This window comes from Aedes aegypti, chromosome 3 (genome assembly GCF_002204515.2).
Source record: "Aedes aegypti strain LVP_AGWG chromosome 3, AaegL5.0 Primary Assembly, whole genome shotgun sequence".
NCBI lineage: Eukaryota > Metazoa > Arthropoda > Insecta > Diptera > Culicidae > Aedes > Aedes aegypti.
The window spans coordinates 186,704,433-186,719,458 of record NC_035109.1 but is presented as its reverse complement, the minus strand read 5'-3'; the positions used below and the strand labels follow the sequence as shown (position 1 = coordinate 186,719,458).

Sequence of the window (15,026 nt, the reverse complement as noted above, 5' to 3'; positions counted from 1 at the left end):
ATAATTTCTACAAATAAGAAAGTTAGTCACACAATTTCTATGAAAATGTGGTCCACCCTAATTTTCAATAACACCAAACAAATGGCTTAACTAATACAAACAACTTTGTAGAAGACCATTTTTGTCTAATGTTTCATTTTAAAGCTCAAAATGCATCTTTCCGCGTAAAACTGATTCCTGAACCACTGTGCATTGTCAGAAAATAAAATTAAAGCAAAACTATACTCGAACTGTACTGATAATGATGCAAAAGTGTTCGATATTGTAAAAAAATTGAATAACAATAAATAAATAAATAAGTATTAATAAAATGTTTTCATGATCTCATAACGCATACCCAAATCCAAACTTTTAAAGTTTATATATAACATTTAGAAACTCATCGATCATACTCTAAAAAAAATATCCTGGTAAAAAAAAATGTTATTTTCGTGTAATCTGTTAATTCATTTTAATTTATACATATATACATATACATATAATATTTATACATATACATAATATTTATACATATAATATACATAATACTAATGAATACCTGAAAACGACTTGTTTAATTCACGCAAGGCCCTTAACAATAAAATCAGCAACAAACTGCGGTTCCCGTAATAATTTACACCGAAAAAAAAAAATTGTTTCTACTAAATGTGAAAATTGTGACATGTTTGAAATGTCATAACTTTTTTGTTTATTGGTTTACCATCACCAAATTTTTATGGTAGATAGCTAATAAACGGTCCATTGTTTTCCCTCAAAAAATTACGTTGGTATTCCGATAGGGTGTTTTGAGATATTTGAGTTTTTGTGTCAAAAATTATGTTTTTTAATGCAAAAAAAAAAAAAATTTTACTGTGTGTATTTTTTTTGGAATCTTTATTTAGTTGTCTAACTTTGTTTCTTTAGTTGTCTAACAATCGAACGAACCGTTTTTGCTGTGCAGCTTTTTGAATATTTTTGAACCATTTTCACATACACCCTTTTGAAAAGTTAGTCGTGACTCAACTTGAAGATTTGATTTCGGAAAATGACGATTTAGATGGAACTGGAAAACTGTGCAAAGTTTCAGCTCAATAGAAAAAAAATGAATTAAAAAATTTACCAAATTTTGGTGCTGTTGCTTGGAATCACTCTGTTTGTTTGTTGTTTGCAGAATTCATTTTTATACGATTTGACCGTGCTTCAATCAAAGCAATCGAACAAAAAAATACCATCTGTCCATGATCGGCAATGTATCGCAAGTTGTAACAAGCAGCGAACGAGAGCTCCAATTAACAAAATTATTTTTCTTTTAATCCTAAGATTTAAGTTCTATGCAGTCCTTTATGAACTTTGAATATCGGTAGGGGAAGGTGTGGTAAAATGAACACCTTAAGGAAATCATCTTATTTCTGATAGAAAAACGAGGAATTTGTATAGTTCAACCGCACAACATCAAAAACAGGGATGTAATCTATAGCAGCTACAGGGATTCAGACTAAAATAGCCAAATTTTCACATATTTTCATCGCTATCAAAAAGCAATGCAAATGTTCATTTTACCTGCACTGTGTGGGTAAAATGAACAGCGGTTGGTGGTAAAATGAACACCATGCAAAATACATGAGCAAAACAAATATTTCTGAAAATTTTCATTGCCCCACCAAAAATACATCTAATAATGATTGTAACCCATTCAAAAAGAATTCTAAAGGTATCAGATTTGACATTATATCATAACGATTCACCTCACTGAAAAACCTCAAGTCGTCAATCATTGAAATTCACTAAAAAGTATTCCGTGTTGTAAATGATACTTCTTATTGTGATTGTGAAAAAACATTGACTTTTGTTACCACGACTTTTCGAACATACAAGAAAACTTCCGCCCAGAATACTCACTGCGCAGGTCGATGACCTAAATATTTACATTTTCGAAACCATCAGATCCAGCCCAGAAACAATTTCACACTTTTTAAAACAATGATCAATTGGAAGATTTGCGTTGCTTTCAATCTCAAACTGTGCTCTCCCGTTCTCTTTCCCCGGAAATTCGTTATGTTTTGGCCTGTTTTCCACGCACCCAAACTGCCACCCGAGGGTCTTCCATATCCAATCAGAAGCGAAATGCGGCTCTTCATACAGTCGGTGCTTTATGGTTGCCTTTTCTACACAATGAATAAGTTTAAATCTGAACGTTTACTCCCTCCAAGACAAAATTGTGCAAATCAAAAACGTGGTGATCGCCCGAAATCGTAGAAACCACCCGACGTGTGAAGATACTTTTGGATGAGCTTACCATGATCCACTCGAGGAATTATTTGAACACGTTATTGACTTAACCCATTTCTGGCATTTAAGCTCTTTATTTGCACGATATCCAAACCGAGCAGATGGATGGGATGGGGAATCAAGATTCGACTGTTGCAGTGATCTTAGATTAACTGAATGAGTTTAATTTATCGTGAGCACAATGATCCATGTTTTGGATTCGCAACATTGTTTCGAACGATGGACGCCGCAAGCGAACAGAAATCTAGTGCAAGAAACGGAATAATCGACCGAGTGCATGTACCTAAGAGTGTCGCCGAAGGAGGGAACTGGAACCACCAATTCGAAGATATGGATGACTTAACTGCTAGTACTAGTGAGAGTTTATATAACGAACTGATTTCATCTCCGTGATTTAATTTGCGCCGAAGCTAAACGAAAGAAAATGCATGAAATTGAGTGTGACACAAACTTACCTAGTTTCTAGCTCAGCGAATCTCTTCTGGTTTTCGGGTCGATTGATCAGTATCTGCAGTTGTTCGTTGAGGGCCTGAGCGGTCATTTCCGAGTCACATCGGTAGGCGTGCACGTGCAGGGGACATTTCGTGGCCGGATTGTATAACAGCAGTATGCACGCCACGATGTCCTCCGTCTGTACAGAACTTGTTATAGCACCGTGCGGGATGAAGTGTTTGGCCGAACCCTGGAAAAATGTGTGGAATGTTGAAAATAGATTCTTTGTTACAAACATCACAAGCTTAACTTTTTTTAAATATATTTTTAGACAATGATAATTTTCATTTGATAATCTCGCTTCTTGCTCTCAGTCCAGATATATTCAGGTTAGATTCATTGACCACAAACGATCATAATTCAGTGTTTTCTAGCTCTTTCTGAATTAATATGATAATATTGACCTCGAAATCGAGTGCATTTTGGGTATCGTAATGTGAGAGCAAATTAATCACTATTTTACTACTTTTTGTTCTATTTTACTTTGAAATTCGAATATTTTCAAATTAATTTTTATCAGTATATGTCAGTAGTTTCCTACCTTTTTACAGTTGCGACCCCCTTTGAAATTCTACAAACATCTCACGGACCCCTGAAAATGGTTGATATTCTTGGCAGCCATACTCAAAACTCGTAGATAATGCAAGAATTCTGCTACCATGCTTCTAAGAAATCTACGAAGACTCTAATTAAAAGTTTTACTATTATTCTTCGGAGAATGCGATAAGGACCCTTGAGAAAGTATCTTGTCAAAATTTCAACCAAAAATCACGCCAGTAATATTCTTATCCCAAGTTATATTAGTCAGCTTTATAATAGTTTGTTTAGTCAAAATAAACATATTTAAGAGTAACTTTTTTAAATTTTAGTCAGAAAAAAATGTTTGTCAAGTAAAAGTTTGTGGAAGTATCTTGAAGAATTCACAGAAAGATTTGAGAAATTTCCTCAAATATTCTCCCAGAATTTCACATACAATCTAGGCACATGCTGGATTATGATTCTTCAAAATATTACACAGTGCAACAAAAATGATATATTTGCGTGTCTCAAGGATCAAATTGATCAAATTATGTGTCTCTAGCAAATTTGGGGTAGCTGAATCTAATGCCGTTCTTAGAAATATTCCAGCACGTCAGGATTTTTAGCCACAGGTCGTCAAAGTTGTTTAAAACACTGGTTTTATTGATGTTTATATGAAATTTAAAGCATGAATTATCCGAAATTTTCGTAATCTAATCCATCAAGCATGCAAAATAGGCCTTTAACTTTCAATTAAGATATAATTTGATTGAAATCGCTCGGTTAAATTTCGAATAAATCGACTTTTGAGATTTAAAAATATTATGAACTTTGTTGATAAGTATTGTTATACAATACTGAAAATAGATAAATTATTTGAAATGGGCATCAATTATATCAATAAATTACCTTACAAGCTAGCAAACTTGCATGCAAGTTGCCTAAAATAGTCAAATTTAGTATTTTCAACATCCAATATCTCAAAATCTAGACGTGCTATGATATTTCTGAAAACAGAAATGTTTTCAGCAATCCTTAATCAAGTAAATAGCGGTATTTTGGTGCTTGAGACAAAAACGTGTTCCACAGTGTTATAAACATATTGACAAGTCTTCTATAAATACCGGGTACCCCCGTTGGTTTGACCACTTTTAATCTGAACACTTTTCAATCTGTACCCCGCTAATTTGCACATCGTTCAGATTAAAAATGGTTCAAACGTCATTTAGCTCATGGAACGGAGTAAAGTGAAATGGAACGCTTTGAAACGGAATGCAGAATCAAAACAAAACAGCCAAAGGGGTAACAAGAAGCACGGTTCTAGGGTGACTAGATGTTCAAACAAAAAATGAACCCCGATGGTTTGCATGAGGTACCGTTCAAATTAGCGGGGGTGCACGGTATTTTAAGAAACTTGCAAATGTGTTTCTGACAGGGTGGGTGTACGGCTGTCAACTACAAACAAAGCTCGCCTAACTATCATCTCTCGGGCGGGCCGTCCCAAACAGCATCATCTCTCACGCGGGCCGACCCAAACAGCACAGGTCGAACGCGGGCCATGCCAGGCAGCAAATGCTGATGCATTTCAACACTCAAACAGCGGGTTGCCTAGCAGCGTTGTGAGCCAAACGAATACACCCACAAAACATGAACGGTAGGCGCATCTCGTTGCGTATACCCCCCCTGGTTTCTGAAGAACCAAATATAGGCTGTTAAAAAAATATCGCAGGAAACTCTCCGAGAAATTTGGCAATCTCATACATACATAATTAAAACTCTATATATTGCATATGTAAGATCAATCATGGAATACTGTAGCATTGTATGGTCTCCTTTCTCAATGACAAACGAAGAAAGATTAGAACCTGTATAAAAACAATTTCTACTATATGCTCTTCGTAAATTAGGTTGGACATCATTTCCCATTCCACCCTACAAAGCACGCTGCATGCTTATTGACATACAAACTTTGAAAGAGCGGCGTGAAATCGTAAGAGTTTCATTTGTAAATGATATCGTTTCACAACGTATTGATTCTACAGAAATCTTATCAAAATTAAATTTCTACGCTCCTTCTAGGCAACTACGAAATCGTAACTTATTCTTGACAAATCATCATCGAACAAATTATGCCAAAAACGGGCCTCTAAATCAAATGATGGCCATTTACAATCAACATTGCGAAACTATTGACTTTACCATGTCTCGGCAAAATCTAAAAACAACTTCAAATCCATTAGAAATCATAAGAAACACATAAAATAAAACAAATTGAAATTTACATTACTTACACTACACTTTCTTTTTCAATATTTTTTATAAATTTCATAATTTTAGTATTAAGAAATAAAACAAAAATATGTATATGTAAAATGTACTAGTTTACGTCGGTTGACGAAAAAAATAAATAAATAAAAAAATTCAGTTGGAGCTGCATGACAGCTTAACTTGTCAAGGCTGAACCCTCGGTCTGGCTTTTGCCAAGTTTCCCCTCTACCAGGACCAATACTCAGACGGACTAGGCTATGGTGCCCACATGAACACTGTTTTTTATTAGTATTGTGACGTGGTAGTTTTTGAAAAATACCCATATTCCCTTGCTTCTGAGAAAAGGAAGCATTGTAAAAATCAGCAGCTCCATCAGAACTTGTTTGAAATTGTAGTGTAGTAGTGTCATTACTAATACTGTCTAGCCGAAATGGTTTTGAATAATTTGTCATTTCAGTGCTATTCTGATTACTCTTGTCTTTTACGTAAGTTTAGAGTGTTAAATGTCAATTGTCATCAAGTCTTAACAAAAAAAAAAGAAAAAGGTCACTTTCCTTGTCTGTTCAACAATTTCTCGAAACTAGCATGTGTTTTCTAATGATCAATCTCAGCATCTTACTTTCCATAGTCATTTTTATAGTGAATATTTAAGAGTAAAGTTACCTTAGGCTTCTGTTACAGTCTCCTACAAGATTCACTTTTCGATGGCAAATGCAATGCTTCACAACGCCTACTTTCTACTTGTAAATTTTGCGAAAATGAAGCTGGTTTACACCATTGCACAGTGGGACGGATTGGGGTTTTAGGAGGAAAGATAGAACTCACGCCTTCAATTGTGATTTTACGTAAAAATGATGTTCTACAAAGTTGTTTCTATTAAAAAAACTTTTTTTTTTGGTCGTAGCGAAAATTAGGGTGGCCCTTTGTAAAAAAAGATAACCATAAAAACTTTTTTATTTTAAGGAATATTGGTACAGTTTGTTCTACAAAGTTGAAGATCAGAAAATTTTAAGCTGATTTGACCAAAAATTTTTTTTTCTAGTTCAAAAATTGACCGTTTTAGAGCATTTTTCGCTATTGATCTAGGGTGGTCCTTTAAAAACAGGTTTTTGTGTTTTATTTTTTTTATTTAAAGTATTTCAGCAAATTTGCCTTTCCATCACCTGTAGAGCTGATTGAAACGCATATTTTGGGGCCTGCACATTTTTTTCTATGAAGAGTTATAAACATTTTTCATGAAAAACAAACATTGTTTCACTTGTAGATGTATTTGAGGCAAACAGAAAGTTTTTTTGCATGATAATAATTTCCTTTCGGCTTTAAATATGAATAACAAAATATTTCATTTTATATTTATATAAAAGTACTTGTGAATATATTCAAACGAGGTCAGCAATAAAAATAAGGAAAATAGTCTTCTAACATCTAATTTAGCTCACGGTTGAATTTGTCATCCCCTTAAACTTTCGAACACTTTTATTATGGGATTCACCAGCCTCATCGGGAAACATTCTGATTGGGAGTAACGAATTTCTAATTACCGGAAATCCGTTTACAAGTAATTTGTGCATCGTAGGAGATAAAGCGTACCTGAAACGGTTGATTATTAGAGTATGATTTATGATTACGATGCTGACTTTACAGTCCAGATTAAGGAATATAATCATATGCATTATTTGATACGTAGAGCTGTATTGGAAGATGATCAAAAACTGTTTTGAACAGTTATGTACTTATGATCCAGTCAGCCGACGGATAATACAATTTTTATTCATATTTTAAGCTAAAAAACGCTATAATTATATCAACGATTTTTTTTTATTTCCCCTGCTCTATAAACCCATAAATAGTTATTTTTTGTTATAAAAAAGTCTATAACTCTTCATCAGAAAAAATGTTTTAATGTTCTTTTTTTTGGCATTACGTTCCAACTGGAACAGATTATGATTCTCAGGTTACTGTTTTTAAGAGCACTTCCACAGTTATTAACTGAGAGCTTTCTTTGTCATATTTGTCATTTTGCTTTCGTATATCGTATGTATTAGTATCGATGATACATTATGTCTATGAAAGTAAATTAAATATTCATGACGAAAAGATTCTTGTATCTATTCGTTTCAAATATCTTGTATGTTTGCATTTCAATCAGCTCTAAAAGTGATGGGAAGACAACTTTCTGACAAAACTTGAAATAATAAAAATAAAACACAAAAACCTATTTATGAAGGGCCACCCTATATCAAAAGTGAAAAATGCTCTAAATCGGTCAATTTTTGAGCTAGAAAAAAACTTTTTTGGTCAAATCAGTTTAAAATTTTCTGATCTTCAGCTTTGTAGAACAAACTGTACCAATATTTCATTAAATAAAAAAGTTTTTATGATTATCTTTTTTTACAAAGGACCACCCTAATTTTCGCTCCGACCAAAAAAAAATTGTTTTTAAAATAGGAACAACTTTGTAAAACATCATTTTTACGTAAAATCACAATTGAAGGCGTGAGTTCCATCTTTCCTCCTAAAACCCCAATCCGTCCCACTGTGCATTGTTACAAAAGAGGTATTTCTTGTTATGGTAATGTACAAACCATAATAAAAAAAGATTGTCACCACTTCTACTTAGTGAATCTACTAGTCATTTTCTTCAGAGTAATATTCCCTACGTCATATATGATAACGATGTATCTAGCTAGCTAATAGTAAGAGTGGCTACGGATCATTCTGGTTAGCAAAAGGCAAACTGATCGTCACCAATAGTATTAATGTCCACTTCGAATAGATTAATTATTTGAAATGGGCATCAATTCTATCAATAACGCAGAATGTCCGTTGGATCACATCCGAGATATTATTGCGTCTATGCCATATAAATTATGACGCGGCTTTAAGCAAAAAGTGCCAAAATGTGATACCACCACTACAGGTTACGCCATTGGTTTCCATCATATGGTTTCCATATCATATGGTTTCCATCATATGGGGATCGACGCAGCCCTGCGCAAGAGACGCCCTTCTAGTGGTACCAGAGTGTGGGTACTTCTAATCAGCGTCCGCTCGATACCATCTTGGGCCCGAACCCTAATATCGACAGGATTGACGTGCCAGAAGTTCGCTACAAGGCAAAAGGTCGAAAGCCGAAAAGTCGATACGCCATCCCGACTGAATGTCACCTTCAGATGAAGTTAAGCTTCTTATACCCTTTCCTTAATCCTTTGAATTCCCCATGTAAAATAAACCTAACCAGTGTAATGAATTTAAATTTTAGTGTTAGAGTATCATTATTTAACGAGCATTTCCTTTTCTACTATATCTTAGTTATGTAAATTAAAGTCGTGATACAAGTGTGGGATGGGAAGTGAGTCCGCCCGAGTAGTGATTCTCCCGGATAGACCCTGAGAGGGCTTAAAAGTTCAGCAAATGTTGCCTGAATTATTAGTTTTTGAATTGAAGTTTTTTTAAAGTTTTTTCTTAGTGTTAATTTCCTTAGTTTTCTAGTTTTTCTTTTCATCTTCCTATTATTCTTGAATTGAAATGCTAAAAATGTGCTATAGTTTCCCGATCAGTGGATTACGACAAATTTGAATATAATTATATCAAAATCGGTTACAAGTAACAAATTTTATATTATTGGTTATAAATTTTAATCAATAACATAATTAAAACACAATTTGTTAAGAATTTGAAAGCAATCGCGTTCCTAAATTACAAGGTTTTTATAAATTATATGAAAACTTTAACAAAATATGATAATTGTCTCTAAGGAGCGACAGTTAACATATATACGAAACAAGCAATTTAAAATTTGGCTTGTAGCACAAAATTGTCATTTTCAATTACTTGGACGTAGTCAATAATTAAATGTTGATCATAACATTCTATTCTCCCCAAATAAAAATGAAGATAAATGGTGATCAAATACACTCAACATAAAATTGCAATTTTAAATAAAACTCTCATATTTACAGCTGGACGAAAAGTTACCGCAGCTGTCACGTCACATATCTTATTTGCACTGGTGTGTCATCGATAGGCTTCAACGGCACCATGGGTATCAACTGAATGGTTGTTGTTTTTTTTTAATGTCTTCCAGAGTTTTTTTTTCGCTACAAGCACGCTTTGATTGGATTAGTAGAATTCATGAAAGATTTTCACGCTTGCGGTATTACTTTGACAGCTGTGGTAGAACTTTGCGACTTCCGTTAACCGGAATATTTTATCAACAACGGCAATATATTCCGCATTGTAAATCAAATACTCAAGTTGCTTAAATGATCTTGATAAAACCAAACAACCATGAGTATAGGAGAACTATATTGCTTTTCTACGTCTATAGGGTGTCCCAGAAAGTATGGATACGACTTCACCATACTGACATTTCAAGACTAGTGAAGATAAAAATCTGATTTTCACACATTTGATTACTTGTTGGATAACAAGAGTAGATAGCGATTTTTTAATGAATAATTTTATTACTAATGTGTCGATTACGTAACATTTCTTTGAAGTATCTCTTATCAGTCTTGCACAAATCGCATTATTTTTCAGCGACTTTGTTTTGCTAAATTTGTTCAATGTCAAAAAGTGTGTATAATAAAAATCTGAAAAAAAAATTATCAGCGAAGATATGATAATTGATCGGACTACCATTTATTCAAATTGAAATTTTAAACTTAAGCATGTAAAATTTGTATTGGAACTAAAAATCCGATTCCAGCTGTTGTCGATTTGGAAAAGGGAAAAAGTAAATCTTTATATATACGTAAAAACATGAATAAATCAGAAATTGCCTAATCAAGAGAATAGGGATTAATCTTACGTGAATCTGAAATGTATTATTTTTATTACTATTAAAAATTCCTGAAGAGTTATAACTTCGCGATGTTGTCTCGTGTGGAGAGAAAAATACGAGATTTTTCGAATTATTCCATTTTTGTAAGTGTTTTAACAAAGCCAAACAAAATTTCAAACAAAAATGTATGTAAAACATCCTTGATACAATGTATTTGAAATCACCACGGTGAAAGATTTTGCTAAAACATATTTTACTAGTTATTTTTCAACAAAAACAAAATGTAGGATCTTTGCTGACCAGACAAAAATTGATTGTTTTTAAATCAAAATTTACTATGTAAATATTATCAAACCAAACAAATTTATCACAGAAAACAAAATACAAAAAATTTTATAATATAAAAATTTAAAAAAAATTGATTGTTAGGAAAAGTACTAGGATTTTCTTTATTAAAGTCGTGCCCATACTTTCTGGGACACCCTATAGTAGAAAAATAGTTTTCTGGTTATATTGCTCTCCTGCATAAAAAAGGATTTGAAAAAAGTCCCTGCAAGGTACTACTTGATAATGTTTGGGGCAAAAAGGAATTCTCTATTCTTTGAAAATAGGATGTTCTTATAAATTATTTAACTGTCTTATTACTCTTAAAGTTTTTTCTATACTTCAAATAGTAAATGAAACTTTGGTTTTGAAGTGGATTCATTTATTATTGTCACGATTTGGCCACGGTTTGGTGAGATGGGAGGACCCTGGCTTTAGCCAGTCGTAGTGACAAAAGCAAAGAAAAAACAAGACAATTGTGCATCTGATTCTCAGATTCAGCGCAATTTTGAGTAAGTACCACTTTTTTGAATCCTCAATTTTAATGAAATAAATCGTTCAGAATCCAATCAACAACAACATGGGTGTTCGCCATTTGGAAACTTATGTTTGCACTGAAGTACACAACGGTTTTAACAGAGTTAACATCGAGGCCCAGATCCGGATACGAGGACTAGATGCAGCCTCACCGGTTATCGTTATAGACCTGATCTCCTTGTACCGTTTGATGAATCTTGCTGATCTGCGTGGATTGTTGTATGGCGGACGATTCAATCAGGTGGCCAACTTGCTGGAAAACTTCTTCGCCAAGCTCGTGAACCTAGGCGCCAGGTTGGAGTTCTTCTACGATGGACCGGTCCAGGACACCAAGTACGATATCTGGGCCAAGCGACAGGACGAGAAGTACCACAAAATGCTCGAAATCATCAACGTGGATCGTGGTTCGGATCTGGGTTGGATCGTCAATCGCTTGCAACATTCCATACCGAACAATACTTTATATCCTACCCGGAAAATAGCAACAAAGTACGGCGAGGTGATGGCATCCGTAGCGATGGAACGACACCGACTTCATGATCTACAAGGGCTTCTGGCAGTACTGGTCATCCAAGTCGTCAATTTCGAAACCATACACACCATGCAGTATAACCACGTAGAACTGGTTCGAAACTTGGGCCTGAGCCTCAAGTAAATGCATCTGTTGGCCGCTTTGAACGGGAACGATGTAATCCTGTACGAAGAGGTTCAACACTTTCACTCCCCACTCGGCCATCACAGGCAGAAGTTTGTTCGCGAGCAACCACTACCGGAGAAGCTGAGCCAGGAGCACTGCAGCACTGAATGAATTGTTGGGTCGGGTCTTTGGGAGGGCAGCCGTCAACGACGATCTGAAGGAACACTTCAAGGCCAGTTTGGATTTCTACCAAACGGAATACGAAGATCAAAATCCCAACGTCTCAAATGATCCAGTGATTGATTTCTTGCTCAAACTGGAGAACACGTACCTGTACCGGTTGTGGATCAATTGGCCCGTTAATGTGACCGCATACTTCTTAGATATGCGAAAAGGCGAATTCGGCGAACAGTATCCGAATTTGACGATTTCGATAGTTCTTCGCCAGGTGGGTATCATTCTGTACCACAAGCAGATGCTCTCGGATTGCTCGACCCGCACGATTGTCATCAAAATGGGTCACGAGGCTGGTCATTCATTTCAGACGTTCCAGGTCGAGTTACCATAGCATGTAACGCCACCTCCTCTGTTGGATCTACTATCAAGTAAGCTTGGAAGACGTGAAGCTGCAGCTCTTCATCAGGATAGCTCCCGATACCTTGGACTATCATCGGCTGAATCTGGTATTCGTGGAAAAGAAGATCCTGCAATTGTTTGAGGCGTACATACTGCTGCAAGTCGTCCACAATGTAGCATTCCAAACGTACAACTGCCAATCCGTTCGGTATCCCCATAAGTTAGGCAAAAGGCCCTTCCGCATAGCATTCCTGTTTACGAGGATCTACATTAATTTCAGCAATGCTAGCACCTTACTGGGCTTCAAGGAAGAATCGCTTCTCATTTTCGATGGAGTGCTTTTCCATAAGCGGTACGAGGAATTGACGAAACGAGCGGCCTGCAGTATGGAACAGATCGAGCGATGGAGAATCTACGATGGATTAATAAGTTTAAGACCACAGTATTGAGAGTAAATTTTGCCTTTAAGCACTGTAAGTATTACCGATGTGCTTGGTGTTGTAAAAATAAAATGTCTAAGGTGCGAACATGAAACGTGGTGTTTTCGGCCGTTGCAGTCTTTGAGAGCAGCAAGAACAGTTTTGCTTCAATATCCGACGGATTCGATAATTTATTTTTGCTGTTTTCAAGGATTTTAAAATTATTTGCAAATAGTTACATGTTCAGTGATTTTTTGGTCGCTTTGTCCGATGAGGAGCATATCCAGAAAAGGAAGTTTGTTATCCACTTCCAGCTCGTAAGTGAATTGGATGTGAACATCATAGCCGTTGAACACTTCTAAAACATGTTGTAGTTGGTTCAGTGGGATTGCCGTTATGCACCCCACAGACGCTCAGACGGTTTGACCAACATTGACTCCGCCCCCCAGGTTGATGCTCATGTTGGTGCTATGTTTGACCGTGTGTGATGCTGCTTGACGAACCAATTTGACAGTTTGTGAAACCGATTTAACGGTTGACGAATCGGTCGGCCAAAATCAAACGAGTTTGATTTTGCTCAAACCACCGGTGGGCGGAGCCAAATGTTTGACGAACCGATCGTACCGTCTGTAGGGATGTTGTACGAACATCGACGTCATCATGTCAAATTGAAGCTTCGACGTCCCATGAACTACCGATGCAGATGGGTGGAAAGTCAAAATGCGTGAATTTATGCATCGTCGGTGCCATAGTGATCTATCAAATGCGCGCTCTTGAGTTGTTTCTATATAGATAGTAAAATATCGTTTCCAACTATCTCTAACTGTTTTCTTTAACAATTTATCAAAGATTCTTTGATTATTCTTGAACCAATTTCTCCAGAAATATCTTTAGAGAATCCATCAGCAGTTTTACCTGTGATTCAAAAAAATCCATCCATGGATTGTATTTGGATTTGTACTACAGGAATTTTGCCAGGAATTTCTCCAGGTAATTCTCTTGTAATATCTTTAGGAATTCTTCCAAAACTCCTTCATGATTCCATCAGGTGTTCCTCCAGAAATCCAATCAAGATTTTGTCTAGTGATTTAGCAAGAAATTTTTGTTAGAATTCCTTTATAAATTCCTACCGAAAGTTTAACTGAAATTCCTCATGGGATTCTATCAGGAGTTCCTACAAAGATTCCATCAGTGATTCCTCTGAGAATGATGAGTTCTTCTTCTTCTTGGCGTTACGTCTTCCTTGGGACAGAGCCTGCTTCTCAACTTAGAGTTCTACTCTAGTGTTTCTACAATTTTTAACTGAGAGCTTCCTTTGCCAAAGTTGTCATTTGCGCATTCATATATCGTGTGGCAGGTACGATGATACTGTATGTCCAGGAAATTTCCATTACGAAAAGATTCTGGACCGACCGGAAACTTAACCCAGAAACCTTTAGCATGGTTTTGCTTTGTAGCCGCGGATTCTGACCGCTCGGCTAAGGAAAGCCACTAGAATCAGGAGTTATTCTAGGGAATTAAACACAATTTCATGCAGGCATTCCATCAGGAGAACTTCTAAAAATGCAATCATAAATTTCACGAAGGTTTCATTTAGCAGTTCCTAAAGGGTTTTTATCAGGACAAGCTCTAGGGATTCTAGTTCCTCTAGGAATACCATCAAGAATTCATCTGGGGGTACATCAGCTGTTCGGCTAGGGATTCCACCAGGAATTCTTTCAGGGATTCCATCTGGAATTCCTCCAGATATTCGATCAGGAATTCTTTCAGGGATTGCACCTAGAACTCAACTAGGGAGTTCATCAGAAGTTTCTCCAGAGATTATATCAGAAGAAAATTTCAGAGATTCCACCTGGAATTCCTCCATGGACTCTGTCCGTCGTTACTCTAGTTCTAGGAGTTCTTCTCGGGATTTCAACAGGAATTCCTTCAATGATTCCATACAGAATTCCTTCAAGAACATCTTAACAAATTCTTCCAAGGATTCCTTCAGGAGTTCCCCAGGGATTTCATCAGGGGCTCCTGTATCTATATTATCTGTATTTATGTATCTGCATCTGGATTCTATCGGGAGTACCTTAAGGGCTTTCATCAGAGTTCTTCTGGAGATTTCATTAGGAGTTCCTCCAGGGATTCCATCAAGAGTTCCTTCTGAGATTTCACCCGAAATTTTTCAAGAGATTAAATCAAATGTTCCTCG

General features: G+C 35.9%; 1 protein-coding gene across 4 annotated transcripts in view; it reads right to left on the bottom strand.

Moving 5' to 3' along the window:
• The window catches only part of LOC5577374 (trichohyalin), a 254,860-nt gene that overhangs the window by 70,506 nt on the left and 169,328 nt on the right, over positions 1-15,026 (bottom strand). For all 4 annotated transcript variants that reach the window (XM_021855884.1, XM_021855886.1, XM_021855885.1 and 1 more), the window contains one exon: positions 2,724-2,950. In XM_021855884.1, coding sequence (XP_021711576.1) covers positions 2,724-2,950 — 227 coding nt within the window. The remainder of the gene's footprint in view (positions 1-2,723; positions 2,951-15,026) is intronic.